Source organism: Bos indicus x Bos taurus, chromosome 2 (assembly GCF_003369695.1).
Source record: "Bos indicus x Bos taurus breed Angus x Brahman F1 hybrid chromosome 2, Bos_hybrid_MaternalHap_v2.0, whole genome shotgun sequence".
NCBI lineage: Eukaryota > Metazoa > Chordata > Mammalia > Artiodactyla > Bovidae > Bos > Bos indicus x Bos taurus.
In genome coordinates this window covers 131,603,677-131,624,015 of record NC_040077.1, presented here as the reverse complement: position 1 = coordinate 131,624,015, position 20,339 = coordinate 131,603,677, and the positions used below count along the sequence as shown (strand labels likewise).

Genomic DNA, 20,339 nt, shown 5'->3' with positions numbered 1-20,339 from the left:
CAACAGGGGTCAGATGAAATGTGAGGGCCATGTTTCTCTTTATTTTAGAAATGAGAGTTGACGTCACATATGAAAAAATACACAGCGTTAAAGGTGGAAAAACAAATTATTCCCTAACCCCCACCCTCTGGTACTCAATGTTCCATCTCCCACTGAGGTAATGCTGTACCATTGTCCGTGGCTTAAAAAATAAACCAAAAACCACCAGAAAGGCAGAAGAAAACCAATCCTATGAAAACCCTCCGACTCTGTTGCCAGGAGTGCAGGGCGCCAGCCTCTCAGTCGGACTTCTCCTTCTCCTTCATGTGCAGGAAGACGACGCTGAAGATGAAGAGCCCGAGCATCATGGAGAAGGCGCTGGCGTAGTAGGGGTAGGCCGAGGGGATGAAGCGCTCGTACTGCGTGTGCTGCAGCGGCCGCACGGACACCTGCGAAGGCAGCAGTGCCGGGCCCTGGCCGCGCGGGGGCGGGGCGCGGGGCGCGGGGGCGGAGAGTGCCCGGAGTGGAGGGCGGCAGGAGGGGGCTTACCTGAGTGGAGGAGTACAGGTGCGTGTAGCCTAGCCGGTTGTAATCCACTTTGAACTGGAACACACCGTACACGTCAGGCAACTTGAACTGGACGCTGTATTTGCCACCTGGGGAAGAGCCAAGACATACAGCCAGGAGGGGCTTCCTGGGCCATCGGTGAGCTGCTCCTCGAGAGCCAGACAGAGGCAGGGATGGGCTTCCAGAGCTGTCTCTCGCAAGAGCTGCGCTTACCTTTCCTCTTCAAGAAGGTCCTCACAAAAGGATCGATGCGGACAAACTCCAGCTGAATGTCATCGCCATCAAAAGGGACCCACTTTCCATCTGAGAGCTGTTCAATGACGATGCTGTATTCCTGAGACAAGCAGCTGGGGTAAGCCCGGTGGCCAGTGCCTGGCAGGACAGCCTCGCCTTCAGCTGCACTGAATCCCCCTGTGATTCGGGCAGGAGTCTCCCACCCCCAAAGTGGAGACGCAGCCAGCTGGCCCGGCCCTCTGACCTGCCCCGAACAGTGCTCTCCCTGAGCGCACTGGCACGCCTGAGCGGCCCTGCTTCCAGTAGCCATGCGAGCCTTTCCTGACTGATTCTCCAGACCCCACTCAATGTGAATTCTACTCCCAGCGGAGTAAACCAGTAAAGCCTCTCCCCGCTCTGCGTTCCCACAGCAAAAGCACACCTCCTCCACAGAAGGCCGCCTGTGACGGTGAGTTATATGCCAGGCTCTCTGCACCTGAGCTGACTTCCTAGGGTGAAGATGAACTTATTCAGCCTCGTTTGGGCGCTTCAGGCCCAGCATGCAAGTGTTGAGTGCTTTTGAGCGGAATCAACTTGGCCCAAACCCAGGGTCCCTCCAGCGCCAGGCTCTTACCACTAGGTCAGTGACGGTGTAGGCGTTGGGTGGCGCTGTCTCGCCCACCCGATGATGGGACACGGGCCCCACCCGGAGGACCCCCTCCTCCTTGAACACCCAGCGGGAAAGGGCCACAGCCAGCTCGTAGTTGCCAGTCTGGGAATACCTGCAGAAGGAGAAACGGAGAGGCTGCAGCCGGGGACCAACTTCCCTCCAGCAGTGCCTGGTAAACCAGTCACCAGGCACCAGACAGACCACACCCAGCCAGGCCCTGCCTGAAGGCCACACACATCTGGGATCCTGCTCAAGGGGAAAACGGGAAAGGATGACAAGCGTGACACGCTGCTCTGGGTGTCACCTACACGATAGGTGCACAGCTACCAAAACATCAGTGACAGGAGATAGTGAAGGACAGGGAGGCCTGGTGTGCTGCAGTCCACGGAGCCGCAGAGTCAGACGCGACTCAGTGACTAAACCACCACCACCACCACCACCAAAACGTCTCCAGATAAATCATTACTACTATGAACAGTCTAGATTGCCAACAGAAGCGATAAAGTGACAAAGTCTTCAAAAAAGCACCTGAAGATACTCAGCCTCCAGCACTTTTAGCTAAAAGGCTCCCTCCTCCCGGTCCACACAGACCTACCCCTTGGTGGCCCCAGGCCCCCGCGTTTACCTCTGGGAGCTGGGTGCAGCCTTCTGCACCGCTGAATTGAAGAAGGCGTCGCTGAAGAAGTCAAGGGAGCCGCTGAAGATGACCCGGGCGTTGTTCCGGGCCTGCAGCCCCGCGATGAGAAGGGTGTTCTTCCCCACGGCGTGCGGGTACTGGTGGCAACATGAGGCCGTCAGCCAGGAAGGCCGAGACCACCCCCTGCTGCTGCCCTCACCCTGCCCACCCACTCCTCATCCCACCGCCAAGGGGGCTCTCCTGCTTGCTGCTCACTTTCAGATAAAAAGTGCTGCCCCAGGCCCAGGAGCGGGAGGCCTCGAGGCTGCAAAGGCCCTCACCTGGGTGATGGGTTTATCCGGGAAGAAGGAGTAAGAGGTGGAAGAGCCCGTCAGGATGTCCAGCACCAAAGGATTGTCAGGGTCGGCCACCATACTGGAGAAGGAAAGGAGAACTGCCCAACTCTGACCCCCAAGAACTGAGCCCAAAGGACTGGGGTCCCTCAGTAGCCACTCCTTCACAGGAATTCATCACACTTTTAAAAGCCAAACCCCGAGCCCTCCTCTTGCTGTGACGATGGAATCTGACTCAGTGTCACATTTAATCTCACCCACGTGCTCCAGGGGAAAGAAAGCCTCCCGACAAAAGGGACCCCTTCTTCCCCCAGGATTCTGCCAGCCTCTCCTGCTCACTCACCCCACGCCCCGAAAGAGGATGGGATTCAGAGATGATTTCCCAACGATGGTGGGGGCCTTCAGCAGGTTCTCTGTGTCGGCCACGATGAGCGTGTGCTGCCCAAGCAGAGGGAAATTGGATCAGGAGAAGGTCCCCCAGCCAGGGGGCCCCTCCCAAGCCCCTCCTGGTTTCGAGGCTGAGCTGGTTACCTGGCCAAGGTCTGAGACGTCATAGTTGTGATGATCGATGACAGCTGTTTTCTCCTCGTCGAACTCAATCCCACACTCACTGCCCAGCTCTCGGAGAGGGTCGCCTGCACAGACCCGACAGACGCCTGACTGAGCCCTGAAGCTGGGGCCCTGGGCCGAGCAGTGTCCCTCCTGCCAGCATCCTCATGACTCACTCTACTACCAGTCACCCCCAGGCCCTGAGGCGTCACCAAGCCGGGCGCAGCCCCCACGACCCCTGGGCAACAGCATGGTGTTCTGCCTGCGGAGTCAGAATCTAAACTGATAAACCACCACCAGCTGACCCCTCCCTCCGCAAGTACACAGTGATCTTGGTTCTGCACAAAAACTTGCTTTGAAGCCAAGTACCTCGGGCAAACTTCATCTGGGTGAGTCTGGACTTACAAGGTTTCTCTCCTCTTCATCAACACCCAACCAAGACCCCACCCAACATAGTTTTAAAAACCTACCCACACTGAAGAAGGGAAACGAGTGGCCAGGGGGTGCTCACTAGTGCAGCTGGTGGTTAAGTACAAGGGGTTCGGGATCCCACTCCCCTCTCCCTGCTTCTAAGTGTCTTTGAAAATGTCCAAAATAAGAAACAAAAATCTGTTCATCTTCCCTCTTGCCTTCTTTTTTTAAGAGCCGCCAAAAAAACAAAAGAACAAAAGGAAAAAGCAAAACAAAGGAAAAGAAAAACAGGGGTCCCAGCTCTTAAACAGGACCTGCTCCTCACCTCCCTGGCTCTGGTCACGGGAGGCGCAGGAGGGACTGAAGGGTGCTGCAGTGCCCGCCCTCCCTGGCAGGGCTCCCCCCACCTCCCCACCGCGAATGCCCATTTGGCAGCTTCCATGTGTAAAGCTCTCAGCCCCCTGGAGAAACACTGGGAAATGCCACAGCCTCCCGGGCCAGACTCACCGATGTCTGAGCTGGCAGCCACCAGGACACTGCCTCCACCGTCGATAAAGGCACTGATGGTCTCCACGTTGATATTTCCTCCAAAATCTGAAAGAAGCACCAGACTCAGGACCCAGAAGGTTCCTCTCGCTGCTCCTCTGACATCTGGGTGGGGAGGGTGACCCACAGCCCGTGCTAAGTTGCTTCAGTCGTGTCCAACTCTTTGTGACCCCACGGACTGTAGCCTGCCAGGCTCCCCTGTTCATTGGATTCTCCAGGCAGGAATACTGGAGTGGGCTGCCATGCCTCCCTCCAGGGGATCTTCCCCACCCAGGGATCAAACATTGGCACGTGAGTTCTTAACCAGCTGAGTCACACCAGAGACCAGGCACAACCAATTACAGAATAGCACCCTCTGGGGGCCCAAAGCAAGAGGGACCTCTACTATACACGTCGCGACAGGACAATGTTCCCAGTTCCTCAGTGTGAAGAGCCAAGAATAATGGCTCAAATTCATAAACCTTTAGAAGTACAAATGAAACACTCAAACACCTACCAATTACAGCTGTCAAGTCAGTCATACACATTTCAAGTCACACACGAACTATTCGTCTAGAAGTGCCATGTTTTTTCACTCCCATTTCGTGAAACAACTTGCAGCATATCACCCGCACTTTCCATCAGTACCTTTGTCTTCACTCGAGCCACTCCTGGGCCCCTGGCCGCTCTCCAGAGCCCATCGACCTCACCTCAGTGCGCCCGCCTGAGAAGGGGCGCTCCTGAGCCTCAGGATGTGCAGTCACGTGACCCGGGCAGTGCTCTGCCCGACACGAGAAGTTTCCCCGTTAACCCAGGTCCAGCAGTCACAACAGGACCACTTCATACACTGTTTTAAAGTGAGCTCCAAAAAGGCACATGAACTTTCAGCACCTGTAAGACCACACCCTTTTCTGGCCAGAGGGTCAGGGGACGGCCATAAGCACCCAGAACTGGCACTGCGGGGGCCGCAGCAGGCTCGAGTGCTGGGTCGCTCAGTCGTGTCAGATGCTCTGCGACCCCATGGTCTACAGCCCGCCAGGCTCCTCTGTCCTGGGGATTCTCCAGGCAAGGATACTGGAGTGGGCTGCCAGGCCCTCCTCCAGGGGGTCTTCCCCACCCAGGGACGGAACCCAGGTCTCCCGCATTGCAGGCGGATTCTTTGCCGTCTGAGCCGCCAGGGACGCCCTCAAGGGCCCTCCCCACAGGCACCCCTGAGGCTCAACATGAAGCAGCGGCTAGAGTGCTCAGTAACTCACCTTTTCGTTACGTGAAATTGCTTCCTGTGTGCTGAGAAGAAAAGGCAGGACAAGGGGCTGGCGTACATGTGTGCTGGCCAGGGAGACGCCAGGCACGTGTGTGTGAGTGAGCGAGCGAGGCATCTGGGACGCGAGCACCCGGGCACCGAGAACGGCAGGTGCAAGGCCCCGAGGTGGGCGACTCGCCACCAGGGAGGAGCTCAGTGTGACAAAGGGGTGAGGCGCAGCAGAGGGAGCCGGGCACTGCCGCTTCTGTGGGCTCTGTGACAGTGGCCACAGGGGGAGCCACCGAGGGCTCTGAGCAGGAGACCAAGATAATCTCCTTGTACCTTTAAAGGATGGTTCTGGTGGCTATGAGGGGAATCAGGAACAGGGGTGAGGATGGACACAGAGACAGGGGACCACTGCAATCACCCAGGCAGTGAAGAGTGGTGTCTGGACCCCAGCAGTGGAGGGGGAGGAAGCAGGGCAGCCCTGCGCCCCCACGTCAAGGGCCAAGCCTGATGAGGGAGGCACGAAGGACGGCGCCAAGATCTCTGCCCGAGCAACTGGAAGGCTGGAGGTGCCGTTCACGCCGGCTGGGCACGCAAGTCTGCCCACCACATCCACTGGGCACTTAGAAATGAGCTCACCACGTAAGTCTGTAACGACGCAAACGTGAGAACGGCCCTCTTTTCTGAGCGCTGATTTTCAGGAGAAAGAAAAGCACAGTACCTTACCAATCGACAGAACATCTTAGTCAGGGGTGGGGGGCGCTCAAGCCCTTACCCCACACCGAGCCGTCCACCCAGCCTCCTCCAGAGAGGCCAGGCAGATCCTTACAACGTAAAACAGCTGCTTGGTCCAGCACAGGGGTTCCCAGCAAGGTGATTCCGCCACTCAAGGCAATACCCGCAGATGTTTCTTGTCACCAGGGGAAGCAGGCTGCTGCCACCTGGGGGGTCAGGGCTCAGGACACTGCACTGACCAAGACAGTGCCCACAAGACAAAATCATCCAGCCCAAAGTGTCAGGAAGCTTGCTGCTGAAACTCCAGCATAGTGACAGACTAGGAAATTGATGATTTACTGTTGTTTAGTCACTAAGTTGTGTCCAACTCTTTGCAACCCCATGGACTGCAGCACACCAGGCTCCTCTGTCCTCCACTATCTCCCAGAGTTTGCTCAAATCCATGTCCCTTGAGCTGGTGATGCTGCCTAACCATCTCATCCTCCGTCGTCCCCTTCTTCAATATTTCCCAGCATCAGGGTCTTTCCAACAAATCAGCTCTTCGCATCAAGTAGCCAAAGTATTGGAGTTTCAGCTTCAACATCAGTCCTTCCAATGAATATTCAGGACTGATTTCCTTTAGGATGGGCTGGTTGGATCTCCTTGCAGTCCAAGGGACTCTCAAGAGTCTTCTGCAACACCACGGTTCAAAAGCATTAATTCTTCAGACCTCAACTTTCTTTATGGTCCAACTCTCACTTCCGTATGAATGAAACTGAGATACCTGGGCTTAACTCCAGGCATCATGCCTTGAAAACCCAGTGAACAGTATGAAAAGGCAGAAAGATATGACACTGAAAGATGAACTACCCAGGTCAGGAGGTGCCCAATATGCCACTGGAGAAGAATGGGAAAATAGCTCCAGAAGGAATAAAGAGGCTGAGCCAAAGTGGAAACATCCAGTTGTGGATATGTCTGGTGGTGCAAGGAAAGTGCGATGCTGTAAAGAGCAATACTGCATAGGAACTAGAATGTTAGGTCCATGAATCAAGGTAAATTGGAAGTGGTTAAACAGGAGATGACAAGAGTGAACATCGACATTATAGGAGTCAGTGAACTAAAATGGACAGGAATGGGCAAATTTAACTCAGATACCCATTATATCTACTACTGTGGGCAAGAATCCCTTACAAGAAGTGGAGTAGCCCTCATAGTCAACAAGAGTCTGAAATGCAGTACTAGGGTACAAACTCAAAAACGACAGAATGATCTCTGTTCGTTTCCAAAGCAAACCATTCAATATCATGGTAATTCAAGTCTATATTCCAACCACTAATGTCAAAGAAACTGAACAGTTCTATGAAGATCTACAAGACCTTCTAAAACTAAAACCAAAAAATGATATCCTTTTCATCACATAGGGGACTGAAATGCAAAAGTAGTAAGTCAAGAAACACTTGGAGGAGTAACAGGCAAGTTTGGCCTTGGAGTACAAAATGAAGCAGGGAAAAGGCTAACAGAGTTTTCTCAAAAGAATGCAGTACTCATAGCAAACATCCTCTTCCAACAACATGAGACAACTCTACACATGGACATCACCAGATGGTCAATACCGAAATCAGACTAATTTATATTTTTTGCAGTCGAAGTTGGAGAAGCTCTATACGGTGAGCAAAAACAAGACTGGGAGCTGAGCTCATGAACTACGTATTGCAAAATTCAGACCTAAATTGAAGAAAAGTAGGGAAAACCACTACACCATTCAGATATGACCGAAATCAAATCCCTTACACTTATACAGTGGAAGTGACAAACAGATTCAAGGGATTAGATCTAATAGAGTGCCTGAAGAACTATGGATGGAGGTTCGTGACACTGTACAGGAGGCGGTGATCAAAACCATCCCCAAGAAAAAGAAATGCAAAAAGGCAAAATGGTTGTCTAAGAAGGCCTTTCAAATAGCTGAGAAAGAAAAGTAAAAGTCCAAGCAGAAGAGGAAAGTTACGCCCATCTGAATGCAGAGTCCAAAGAATAGCGAGGAGAGAGAAGAAAGCCTTCCTCAGTGATCAATGCAAAGAGATAGAGGAAACAATAGAATGGAGACTAGAGATCTCGTCAAGAAAATTAAGAGACACCAAGGGAACATTTCATGCAAAGATGGGCACAATAAAGGACAGAAATGGTATGGACCCAACGGAAGCAGAAGATATTAAAAAGAGTTCACAAAAATACACAGAAAAACTATACAAAAAAGATCTTCATGGCTCAGATAACCAGGATGGTGTGATCACTCACCTAGAGCCAGACATCCTGGAGTCCAAAGTCAAGTGGGTCTCAAAAAGCATTACTACCAACAGGGAATGCCAACTAGTACAGCCACTATGGAGAACAGTGTGGAGATTCCTTAAAAAACTGGAAATAGAACTGCCTTATGATCCAGCAATCCCACTGCTGGGCATACATACTGAGGAAACCAGAATTGAAAGAGACACGTGTACCCCAATGTTCATCGCAGCACTGTTTATAATAGCCAGGACATGGAAGCAACCTACATGTCCATCAACAGATGAATGGATAAGAAAGCTGTGGTACATATACACAATGGAGTATTACTCAGCCATTAAAAAGAATACATTTGAATCAGTTCTAATGAGGTGGATGAAACTGGAGCCTATTATACAGAGTGAAGTAAGCCAGAAAGAAAAACACCAATACAGTATACTAACGCATATATACGGAATTTAAAAAGATGGTAACAATAACCCTGTGTACGAGACAGCAAAAGAGACACTGATGTATAGAACAGTCTTTTGGACACTGTGGGAGAGGGAGAGGGTGGGATGATTTGGGAGAATCGCATTGAAATACGTATAATATCATACGTGGAACGAGTCGCCAGTCCAGGTTCAATGCACGATACTGGATGCTTGGGGCTGGTGCACTGGGACGACCCAGAGGGATGGTATGGGGAGGGAGGAGGGAGGAGGGTTCAGGATGGGGAACACATGTATACCTGTGGCAGATTCATTTTGATATTTGGCAAAACCAATACAATATTGTAAAGTTTAAAAATAAAATTAAAAAAAAATAAAATAAAATAAAAAGCATTACTACCAACAAAGCTAGTGGAGGTGATAGAATTCCAGCTGAGTTATTTCAAATCCTAAAAGATGATGCTGTGAAAGTGCTGCACTCAATATGCCAGCAAATTTGGAAAACTCAGCAGTGGCCACAGGACTGGAGAAGGTCAGTCTTCATTCCAATCCCAAAGAAAGGCAATGCCAAAGAATGCTCAAACTACCACACAATTGCAGTCACCTCACACGCTACCAAAGTAATGCTCAAAATTCTCCAGGCCAGGCTTCAACATTACGTGAACTGAGACGTTCCAAATGTTCAAGGTGGATTAAGAAAAGGCAGAGGTGGATGAAACTGGAGCCTATTATACAGAGTGAAGTAAGCCAGAAGGAAAAACATCAATACAGTATACTAACGCATATATATGGAATTTAGAAAGATGGTAACAATAACCCGGTGTATGAGACAGCAAAAGAGACACTGATGTATAGAACAGTCTTATGGACTCTGTGGGAGAGGGAGAGGGTGGGAAGATTTGGGAGAATACTGAAACATGTAAAATATCATGTAAGAAACGAGTTGCCAGTCCAGGTTCGATGCACGATACTGGATGCTTGGGGCTAGTGCACTGGGACGACCCAGAGGGATGGTATGGGGAGGGAGGAGGGAGGAGGGTTCAGGATGGGGAACACATGTATACCTGTGGCGGATTCATTTTGATATTTGACAAAACTAATACAATTATGTAAAGTTTAAAAATAAAATAAAATTAAGAAGAAAAGGCAGAGGAACCAGAGGTCAAATTGCCAACATCTGTTGGATAACAGAAAAAGCAAATTCCAGAAAAACATCTACCTGTGTTTCATTGACTACACTAAAGCCGAAGACTGTGTGGATTACCACAAACTGTGGAAAATTCTTAAAGAGATGGGAATACCAGACCACCTTACCTACCTCCTGAGAAATCTGTATGCAGGTCAAGAAGCAAAAGTGAGATCCAGACATGGAACAACAGACTGGTTCGAAATCAGGAAAGGACTAAGTCAAGGCTGTATATTGTCACCCTGCTTATTTAACTTCTACGCAAAGTACATCATGAGAAATGTCAGGCTGGATGAAGCACAAGCTGGAATCAAGACTGCTGGGAGAAATAGCAATAACCTCAGATATGCAGATGACATCACTGTTATGGCAGAATGCGAAGAGGAACTAAAGAGCCTCTTGATGAAAGTGCAAGAGGAGAGTGAAAAGCTAGCTTAAAACTCAACATTCCAAAAACTCCTGATCATGGCATCTGGTCCCATCACTTCATGGCAAATAGATGGGGAAACAATGGAAAGGGTGACAGACTTTATTTTTTTAGGCTCCCAAATCACTGCAGATGGTGACTGCAGCCCTGCAATTAAAAGACGCTTGCTCCTTGGAAGAAAAAGTATGACAAACCTAGACAGCATGTTGAAAAGCAGAGACATCACTTCGTCAACAAAGGTCCATCTAGTCAAGGGTAACGGTTTTTCCATTAGTCGTGTACAGATGTGAGAGCTGGACCATAAAGAAGGCTGGGCACTGAAGAATTGATGCTTTTGAACTGTGGTGTTGGAGAAAACTCTTAAGAGTCTCTTGGACTGCAAGGAGATCAAACCAGTTGATCTTAAATCAATCTTGAATATTCATTGGAAGGACTGAGGCTGCAGCTGAAGCTCTAGTACTTTGGCCACCTGATGTGAAGTGCCGACTCACTGGAAAAGGCCCTGACGCTGGGAAAGACTGAAGGCAGAGGAGAAGGGGATGACAGAGGATGATGATTAGATGGCATCACTGACTCGATGGACGTGAGTTTGAGTAAACTCCGGGAGTTGGTGATGGACAGGGAGGCCTGGCGTGCTGCAGTCCATGGGGTCACAGAGAGTCAGACACGACTGAGTGATTGAAAAACAACAAATCCAGGCAACCCCTTCACCTTTCTAAGCCCGTTTCCCCATCTATAAAACAAGGACCCAGTGTTTCCCGGGTACCGAGGACAGGCTAAGGATCCTTCTCCTGTAGCCATTACTGCACGTGCCTTCAGAGTTTCCAGATCCCAGAAGAGCAAGGAACCAACTGACACGTGGAGGAGGCAGCCAGGCCGGGGTCCTCACACCTAAGAGGGCCTAGTAGTCACAGTACCACAGAAGGGCACTCAAGAGCCTTTATCCTGGACACGACTTATCCTGAACACCCCCGACCTCCAGAACATGCTAGCCTTTTCCCTAGGGGTGTCTGAGACGGTTTCCCTCAAGATCGGTCCCCACCCTGCAAGAGGCAGAAAAGTTGACCACAGAGATGCCGGGCAGGGCTTCAAATAACACTGAATCTCAGAGACATTATTCCATTTGTTTTCCCTACTTTCTCCATCAAGAATGGTCACAGTTCAATACTGGCCTTAACACTTCTCTCAACCAGCTCATCTCCTCTTTTAAGAGGATGCCTCAGGTCCAAAGCCTTCAGCAGGTCAAGAATCAGCTAGAACTTGACAGCACTGCATTCATTCTGTTTATATTTTCCTCCACAGAAATCAATCGATGGTAGAGTACTGGCTTTCCATCTTCAGTGGTGACAAGGGGTTCATTACTAGTTTTCTTTTAAACTGGGTTTTTTTTTAAAGCAGGTCAATTTGAAGAAAAACATTACTATCACAAATATGGAAAGTGGTAAAGATCGCGAAGTGGGTACGGAAATGACCCCGATTTCTGAAGCAGTATCTTAGGCTCTGCCATTTCTCCCACTCACAGCAGCCAACCTCAGCCTCCTCAGCCCACCTCTGCCACTTCCCTCCCCCTCAGTGACCCTTCTAAGCACAACTCAGACAGTCCCTCCACTCCATCTTGGACATTCTGACATGTGGCTTGGGAACTCATTTCAAGTCCTTATTTTTATTTCCTCACAGGTTGAAAGACTCCTCAAGGGCAGGCTCTGTCACTATTCAGTACTGCTTTCAGAGTTCCAACACAGCAATCCAGCAAACACCACTTAACCTGCTAAAGGCATCATTCGCCTGCCTAGCCAACTTGAAGATTTTAATGCACAACTGAACTTGCCTCTAAAAGCCAATTCCAAAGGCACATGTTACAGGGGCGTTGGGAGCACCTCATCAAGTAATGGGAACCTAGGGGAAAATACATCAGGGGTTTGGCAGATCCCAATCTCACATGAACCACAGAAAAGAAAGTCGATGCCAGTGAAGAGGCAGCCTTCCTAAGCTTCATGAGCTGAACAGAGAGATGGCAGTCCTGACTTACCCCGGACAGGGACAACTTGTGTCCTCTGAGAAAAAGATAAACTGAAGCCACTAAAGAAGAGAATGACTAGGATGCTCACTGAAAAAGCACAACAAAGAGGGAAACAGCCAAAGAACTGGGGATATTTAGTCTGGAGAAGAAACAACCGAATAACTCAGGACCTGATCATGCAAAGGCTATGCCTCTAAGCAAAATAAGCATTAGACCTATTCTCTTAGGCCCTGGGGAGTATCAGAAACCCTTTTCCTCCTTGCCCCAATAAACAAAGCAGGAAGTAGGAAACAAATTTCAGCTTAATACATGATCTTCTTAACAGAGTTGTACAGTGGCAGATTGAAATAAAATAGTAAGCTAAAATAGTAAGCTGTCACAGGAATGTCAACTGGAAAATCTAGTGAAGATGTTCGTTTGGTTCAACAACTAGTCTTCTGCTAAGCCCTGGATATATGCACCCAGCCTCAAATAGGGGTTTGGACTAGGTAATCACTAAAGGTTATTCTCAGTCTAACTAGGACTCCATCTGAATTCTCAGGATCAACTACCACCAATGCCCCTTTACAGAAAATCATACTTATGGTACAGCCATTTTCTCTTTCCAGACAGGCAAACCTAAGGGGGCGGGGGGCGCAACGGTGAAGGAACTGTTCATCTTTCTTATCAGGCCCTTTAATGGAGAAAACCCACTTCTCAGAGTAGCAGAGCCAGGAGTTCTAAGGTCTGCAACAACACTTGATCCCACAGTCTTTAGCTCTGTCTTCTGGTAAGGACATATCCTCTCCTAAGCCCAGAGTGAAGTGAAGTGAAATGAAAGTCACTCAATCGTGTCCGACTCTTTGTAACTCCATGGACTATAGAGTCTGGAATTCTCCAGCCCAGAATACTGGAGTGGGTAGCCTTTCCCTTCTCCAGGGGATCTCCCAACCTAGGTCTCCCGCATTGCAGGTGGATTCTTTACCAGCTCAGCCACAAGGGAAGCCCAAGAATACCGGAGTCGGTAGTCTATCCCTTCTCCAACAGATCTTCCTGACTGAGGAATCGAACCGTCTTCTGCATTTCAGGCAGATTCTTTACCAACTGAGCGTTAGCATTTCTCTTCTCTGGGAGCAGCAGCGCCCAGGGCTGGCGACCCATTCCATCCCAGGAATGCCCACGATCCTAAAGACAGCTGATAAATCAGAGTTCTGGGGCGACCCGCAGCCCTTACCTTCTACCGAAGGGGAGAAAATGATGAGATTGTCATAAAGAAACTCCCCGTACTTAATGAGGGACAGGCTGGGGTCATCTGCGGTCTTGAATGTGAGTACAAAGCCGCGATCTGGAAAAAGAGAACGAGGGAGCTGAGGCACATAGGAGGCAAAGAGGAACCACCACTGCAGAGACCATGACCGTCCTGCCCCACCCCCGTTCCCCCACCAGCCCCCTGGCGGCAGGTCAGACCTGGAAGGCCAGCTCGGGTGGGAGGGAGAGGGGTCGGTGTCTCCGGGCTCAGGGACCTTGCCAATCCATCGGGCCCCAATCTCACCCTTCAGGCTCCGGAAGAAAAGCGAATGCGTCTCCCGGAGGTTGAGGTTGTCCAGCAGTACCAAGGTGCGGGGACCGCTGGCGCCGGCCAGGCCAAGCAAAGGCAGCAGCAGCAGCCACCAGCCGGACCACACACGGGCCGCGCAGGTCGCCATCTTCCTGTTCCAAACAAACCAGACGCCTGGGCACCGGAAGTGCCCCTTCCACCGTCGCCCAATCGTGGCTCGTTGTCTTGGAGTGTCACCCGGAAGTGGTTCGAAAACGCCGGAGCCGGGCGTCCGGAACCTCTGCTTGGACGGCGAGGCGCGAGGAACCCGGCCGGAAATGTCCCTGTGAGAGGCGGGTTCTCGGCACACTATTGGTGAAAGCGGCGCGCAGTCCCGCCCCCCCGAGAGGAAAAAGCTCAATCCTAGAGAGACAGCTGTGCGGCCGCGGCCAGTCAGTAGGGCCGAGAGCCCTTGGGTTCCGCCCATTGCCGACTCCCGCCGGAGTCCCGGCCGGCTCCCGCCTCCTCATCCGATTGGTCTTGGACTCGGCCGCGGCGTTCGGGTCGGGGTCCGGGCTGGAGGTTCGCTGGCCCGGGACAGGTTCGACTGGAACCAGGCCCCACTTCCACTCTCTCCAGGGAGGAGATGGTTGGAAAAAGGCCGGGGACGGGTCGCGGGCGTGGGGGCTGCGGGAAGAGGGCCGGAATCTCTCCCGCTGCTCATGGGCGCAGGGCCTTGGCGCGGGCGCGGCCCACCCGCAGGCCGGAGGCAGTGTGGACTGGGCATACATTCAGAACCTGTAGCTGGGCGCATGCTCGCACCAGCCCTGTAACCTGGGCGCTTCTCCGGTTTCCAGGCTGCTTCTCCTGGTGGCTCAGAGGGTAGAATCTGCCTGCAGTGCGGGATACCTAGGTTCTATCCCTGGGTCGGGAAGATTCCCCTGGAGAAGGAAATTGCAACTCACTCTAGTATTCTTGCCTGGAGGTTTCCATGAACAGAAGAACCTGGCGGGCTGCAGTCCATGGAGTCGCAAAGAGTTGGCTGAGCGACTTTCAGGGTAACTTTTTGGGGCTTCCCTTGTAGCTCCGTCAGTAAAGAATCCACCTACAATGCAGGAGACCCAGGTTTGTAACCTAGGTCAGGAAGATCTGGAGAAGGAAATGGCAACCCACTCCAGTACCTTTCCTGGAGAATCCATGGACAGAGGAGCCTGGCGGGCTGGCCCCACACCCCTTCTGAACTGACAGAGGGCAGCCAGCTCTCAGACCACCACGGGTCTAAGTAAAAGCAACCACAAGCATCTCCAGGACTTAGCTGTTCTCTAGGGCTCAGCCCCAATCCTGGAGTGAATGGCGAAGGTAACTGTGGAGAGAAGGCAGCCATTCTTTTCTGATGTATTCTACTTGTCAACCGAACCAAGAACGTGGGGGCAAAAGTCAGAACCTCCCTCTGCGCTTCTCTTCAACCAATCCTGCTCTCAATCCCCAATGACTGCTCCAGGAACTCCTGCCCCACAGCCCAGCCCTCCTGCCCTTCAGCCCATGATTGCCACATCAGTCCACTTCTCACTTAGACCCGATGGTGTAGGCAGTCACTGAGCAGTTGGCCACAGCTCACAGAATCCAGAGGCTCTTCACGCAGGTCTGCACCTAAACTCATCTCGGCAGCCTTATCTCCTCTCGGTCCCTGCTCAGGGCTTCCATGGAACAGGTCTCCTCCCACCTTTTACATACCCTGATCTTCCCACCTCCTGCCTTTTGTTCACGAGGACCACTCTACCAGGAACCCTCTCCCCACATTCCCATCTTAAGGGATCTTCTCCATCCTTCGTGGTAGCCCCACCCACTGCTGCTCCCTTCACAAGGACACTATTCCCCATACAAACCTGATTTTGCATTCTCTTGCTCAAAGGGTGCACTGCAGCCTGCCTCCCCTTAGGCTGATCTCTGGGTTTCCTAAGCACCTTCTGCCCTGGCTTCTCCAGAACATGAGCTCCTTGGCCCAGGCAAGTAGCTTGGGGCAGGTACCACAGTAGTTAATACAAAATATGAAGGGGAGGACTGGAGGACTAACAGCACCTGCTATGCAGCAGGAACTCTACACACTATCTCATTTAACCTTCACAGTAACCCTGTGAGGGCTTCCCCGATAGCTCTGTTGGTAAAGAATCTGCCTGCAATGCAGGAGACCCCGGTTTGATTCCTGGGTCAGGAAGACCTGCTGGAGAAGGGATAGGCTACCCACTCCAGTATTCTTGGGCTTCCCTGGTGGCTCAGCTGGTAAAGAATCTGCCTGCAATGCGGGAGACCTGGGTTTGATCCCTGGGTTGGGAAGATCCCCTGGAGATTGCACAAAGAACTCTATACACTATCTCATTTAACCTTCACAATAACCCTGTGGGGTTGGTATTATCCCCATTTCACAGATGCTCAGTGTGAAATGAGGCTCAGGACAGCACCAAAGCCTTTTCCCTCAGACTGGGCCCCTCCCACAGAGCAGGCCTGGGATACAATGGGCAAGGGGATGGGTCAGTCTTAGGCAACTGGGATGGCCTGGATTCATTTCTAGCGATGTTAGCACGCACGGTTCCAACACAGCCCCTGAGGGCATCAAGACCTGGGTCTTCTCTGGACCTCAGCCAGATGTGGCCCCTATTTCCCAAAACAAGGAGTCTGCTCTCCTGGGTCCCAGATCCTTCAAGAATCTAACACCGGTTCACATTTATATGCTCTCTGCTGAAAAAGCTGCACTTATACTCAAAATTGCAGGGAGTTGCAGAGACCTGGAGTCTGCAGGCTGTTAAGAACCCCTGCTCCAGGCTTCCCTGGTGGCTCAGTGGTTAAGGATTGGACGGCCAATGTAGGGGACACCGGACAGATCCCTGGTCCAGGAAGATGCCACATGCCACAGAGCCACTAAGCCCATGAACCACAACTACTGAAGCCCGTGTGCCCAGAGCCCTGCTCTGCTACAGGAGTCACCACAGTAAGCCTGTGCATCGCAATGAAGAGGAGCCTCCACTCACCCCAACTAGAGAAAGCCCGTATGCAGGTGCGAAGACCCAGCACAGCCAAAAGTAAACACAAACGTACATACATACACAAAAGAAGCCCTGCTCCAAAAGAGCTTCCCCAAGAAGACCAGGGAGGGGCCGCGGGGACGCTGTCTGAGGACCGGAGAAGAGCAGTCGTCGGTAAAAGGCAGTTTATTAGGGCAGCTTAATGTGGAATGGCCTCCCCTGGGCCGCAGACCAGCTGCTCCAGGACCCCTGGGCCCGCCCCACAGGGCTTCCCCACCAAGTGGGGCCTACTGGACAGAGGAAGAGTGTTCAACTGCCAAGGTGCTGATCTTGATCCACGTGGAGGCCACCGGACTCTGCAGGATGCTGATGAAGGCCTGGAGGCAGAGCTGAGGTTTCTGAACCCAGGGAGGCATGGAACCGCACTGGTGGGCACGGCGGTGGGCCGATGGGAACACTGGTGTGGCATGGGGAGCAGCTATCTCCAAGGATGGTCCAGGCTCCGAGGGGCTCACACCCTGGGCAGAGTGGGCTCTCTGGGTAGCAGAGAGGGGAGTGAGCCTTCCCAGGGACAGACCCCCTTGGGTGCCCCGGTCACTGTTGGGGGCAGGCGGGAGGAGGCCTGGCTGGAGCTGCCCTGGGGGGCCTGGCAGTCTCACGGGAGCCCAAGGGCAGGGCGGCAGCTGGCAGTGTGTTCACAGAGGCTCACCGCCAAAGCTGCTTTTGCTTTTCTTACGCTTGGCCTTGGTGAAGGGGATGTCGAGGGACTCGAGGCGGAAGGGCCGAGGCTGGGGCATTTCCGGGGCCTGGGCAGGTGGGATGGCAGAGCCGCCACCGAGCGGGGAGCTGAGGCCTGGTGGGGAGCTGTGGTGTGCTGCGGAAAAGCACAGAAGGGAGACACGCTGTTGGCCAGGATGCGGGGGATGGAGAGGAAAGACTGTGTGTGGGGTACAGAGTCTGGTCCCCCCACCCCAGCCAGAGGCCCTGGGACCCCAGGCTCTGAGAGCTGCTCTGGCTGAGGCCTTGGGCCCAGCACTGCATCTCTGCCCAAAGGGTCTGGTCTGGGTGCATGAATTTTCAAGCCTCAGACTGTGCAGCCTGGGGTGTCAAGCCAGACAAGCCTGCTGCAAAACCCTGCTCCGTCACTTCATGGGAGGGTAACCTTGGGGAGCTGCTTCTCTCAGCCTCGGTTTTCTCATCTGCAACATAGGCACGATGCCAGGTACTCATGGGATGTGAGTTTCTTCACAGTCCAGCTTTCCTCTCCTTACTCCTCACCTCCACCCACTCTGTCTCTCAAACAACCTCAGGACAGATCTGAGATTTGCTTTTTAATTGGTATTGGATTGGAAGCTCAGTGTCTTTGGTTTCAGTTTTAAGAGCAAAGTGGCTTTCAACTCTTGCTTGTAAAATCGTGTTTTGCTTTTGTGGTCCTGATTGCCCTGCTTTGGGAATGAGTTGCCATCTGAAGAAGCTGGTGAAGAACTGACCGAGTCCTGGGCAAGCCCAGGCTGGGGCCCGGCCATGTGCTAAGGGCCTGCTGTGTGTCAGGAAGATAGAGGATCCAACTTGGCACCTCGCCCCCCAGGAAATGGAGGGGGACAGGAGATGGGAGGCACTCCCCACCTCGTCTCACCGATCACATGAGGAGGCAGCTCCCCTCAGTTTACAGTGGAGGAAACAGGCTCAGAGAGGGAAAGGGGTTCCTGGCCCGGCCTGTGTGACTCCAGAGCGCTCAGGGAGGGGCTGGAGGGCAGGAGGCAGGCGGGATGCTCACCCAGGCTCTTCATGGGGTCCGTGCCGAGGATCTGGCTGGCCCGCTTGGGCCGGAAGTAGTTACTGGCTATGTTCTCACTGTCACTGCGACTGAGCATCAGCCTGTAGCGGTCCTCTTCCTGCCGAGATTCCAAGTCCTCCAGGTCAGGACCCCTTGTTTGTGCACTTCCTGTACCCTGTGCCCTGACCCGAGGCGGTTCTGCGGGCTCTGCCGGCCTGAGCGGCGGGCTGCCCTGAACCTCACTGCCCACGTTGTGGTACCCTCCACTCCAGACCCTAACTCCTGCGGTGGGATCCAGGCAGCTCAGGCAGCAAGGAGGCTGGCCATCTCCAGTCTACACACGCTCCTCCCCACCCCCACCTTGGGACAGGAAGCACCTTATTCCTCCTGCAGTGCTCAAAACCAGGCGCATCGGGGCAAGGCAGATACTACATCCCCCACACCCAGGACACACACTCATATAACAGTGTGCAGCTCACGCATGATCATTAGAACTGGAGTCCAGGACACACACTCATATAACAGTGCGCAGCTCACGAGCTCACGCATGATCATTAGAGCTGGAGTCCAGGACACACACTCATATAACAGTGCGCAGCTCACGAGCTCACGCATGATCATTAGAGCTGGAGTCCAGGACACACACTCATATAACAGTGTGCAGCTCACGAGCTCACGCATGATCATTAGAGCTGGAGTCCAGGACACACACTCATATAACAGTGTGCAGCTCACGAGCTCACGCATGATCATTAGAGCTGGAGTCCAGGACACACACTCATATAACAGTGCGCAGCTCACGCATGATCATTAGAACTGGAGTCCAGGACACACACTCATATAACAGTGCGCATCTCACGAGCTCACGCATGATCATTAGAGCTGGAGTCCAGGACACACACTCATATAACAGTGCGCAGCTCACGCATGATCATTAGAACTGGAGTCCAGGACACACACTCATATAACAGTGCGCATCTCACGAGCTCACGCATGATCATTAGAGCTGGAGTCCAGGACACACACTCATATAACAGTGCGCAGCTCACGCATGATCATTAGAACTGGAGTCCAGGACACACACTCATATAACAGTGCACAGCTCACAAGCTCACGCATGATCGTTAGAGCTGGTGTCCAGGACACACACTCATATAACAGTGCGCAGCTCACGAGCTCATGCATGATCATTAGAACTGGGGTCCTCTAACACTTGTCACCAAGCCCTAGTGCGTTTCACTGCTGCCGTGGATCTGTTTTCTTCAGCCCGAACCTCTTCCTTCAGGGAACTACCCTTCACCCACTGGACATGATCATGGTAGGTTATGCATTCAGGGCACCCCAGCCGCAGCAGCAGTACCACCACTGCCGCCTGCCCATCCCCTTGCTACACATCTGGACACGTGGCCCGGAGTGGGCCAATCACAGAACGCCATCTCCTGGACATAGTCATTGGTCCAAGAGTAGGCCCATGACCCAGGCAGAGCCAATCAGAATCTTCCCACAAGCACTGGTTTAAGGATGCTCCAAAAAACCGTATCTCTCTTCCTCTTGGATTACCAATTGCTAGCAGCCATCTTTCCTGCCACACAGAGACCTGCCTCCGTCCAAACCTAGGACTCCAGGTGAAGCAGAGCCAAGAGGTGAAGAAGCCACACAGAACCAGGACTGGTTGGGCCCCTTGATCCAGCCATGCCTGAAACTGGTCCACTTAACACAGACCAAGAAAATCCCTGTTTTGCTTATGACTGTTTGCTTTGCGTAGGTATCCATCACCTGGAACTAGAGCATTCAAATATAACCCCAGATTCAGAATGGCTTTTCTCAGGAACA

At 52.4% G+C, this 20,339-nt stretch overlaps 2 protein-coding genes across 4 annotated transcripts in view; both read right to left on the bottom strand.

Moving 5' to 3' along the window:
• Window positions 1-16: 16 nt before the first annotated feature.
• Window positions 17-14,211, bottom strand: DDOST (dolichyl-diphosphooligosaccharide--protein glycosyltransferase non-catalytic subunit). Its single transcript, XM_027521560.1, has 11 exons — window positions 13,725-14,211; window positions 13,407-13,517; window positions 3,866-3,952; window positions 2,930-3,033; window positions 2,742-2,836; window positions 2,387-2,480; window positions 2,055-2,203; window positions 1,394-1,541; window positions 760-880; window positions 529-635; window positions 17-428 (listed from the first exon to the last, which is right to left on the bottom strand). The coding sequence occupies exons 1-11, from the start codon at window positions 14,194-14,196 to the stop codon at window positions 279-281; spliced, it is 1,638 nt and encodes a 545-aa protein (XP_027377361.1). The 5' UTR covers window positions 14,197-14,211; the 3' UTR covers window positions 17-278.
• Window positions 14,212-16,899: 2,688 nt separating this feature from the next.
• Window positions 16,900-20,339, bottom strand: part of KIF17 (kinesin family member 17) — a 51,384-nt gene continuing 47,944 nt past the window's right edge. For all 3 annotated transcript variants that reach the window (XM_027521511.1, XM_027521505.1, XM_027521520.1), the window contains 2 exons: window positions 18,507-18,624; window positions 16,900-17,603 (listed from right to left, as the gene is read on the bottom strand). In XM_027521511.1, coding sequence (XP_027377312.1) covers window positions 17,425-17,603; window positions 18,507-18,624 — 297 coding nt within the window. In that variant the 3' untranslated portion in view covers window positions 16,900-17,424. The remainder of the gene's footprint in view (window positions 17,604-18,506; window positions 18,625-20,339) is intronic.

Coding starts and splice junctions, on each gene's coding strand:
- DDOST (XM_027521560.1), bottom strand. CDS start 14,196: ATGGGCGGAACCCAAGGGCTCTCGGCCCTACTGACTGGCCGCGGCCGC. Junction 881..1,393: donor ACACCGTCACTGACCTAGTG/GTAAGAGCCTGG, acceptor TGCTTGTCTCAG/GAATACAGCATCGTCATTGA. Junction 429..528: donor ACCTGTACTCCTCCACTCAG/GTAAGCCCCCTC, acceptor CTGCCTTCGCAG/GTGTCCGTGCGGCCGCTGCA.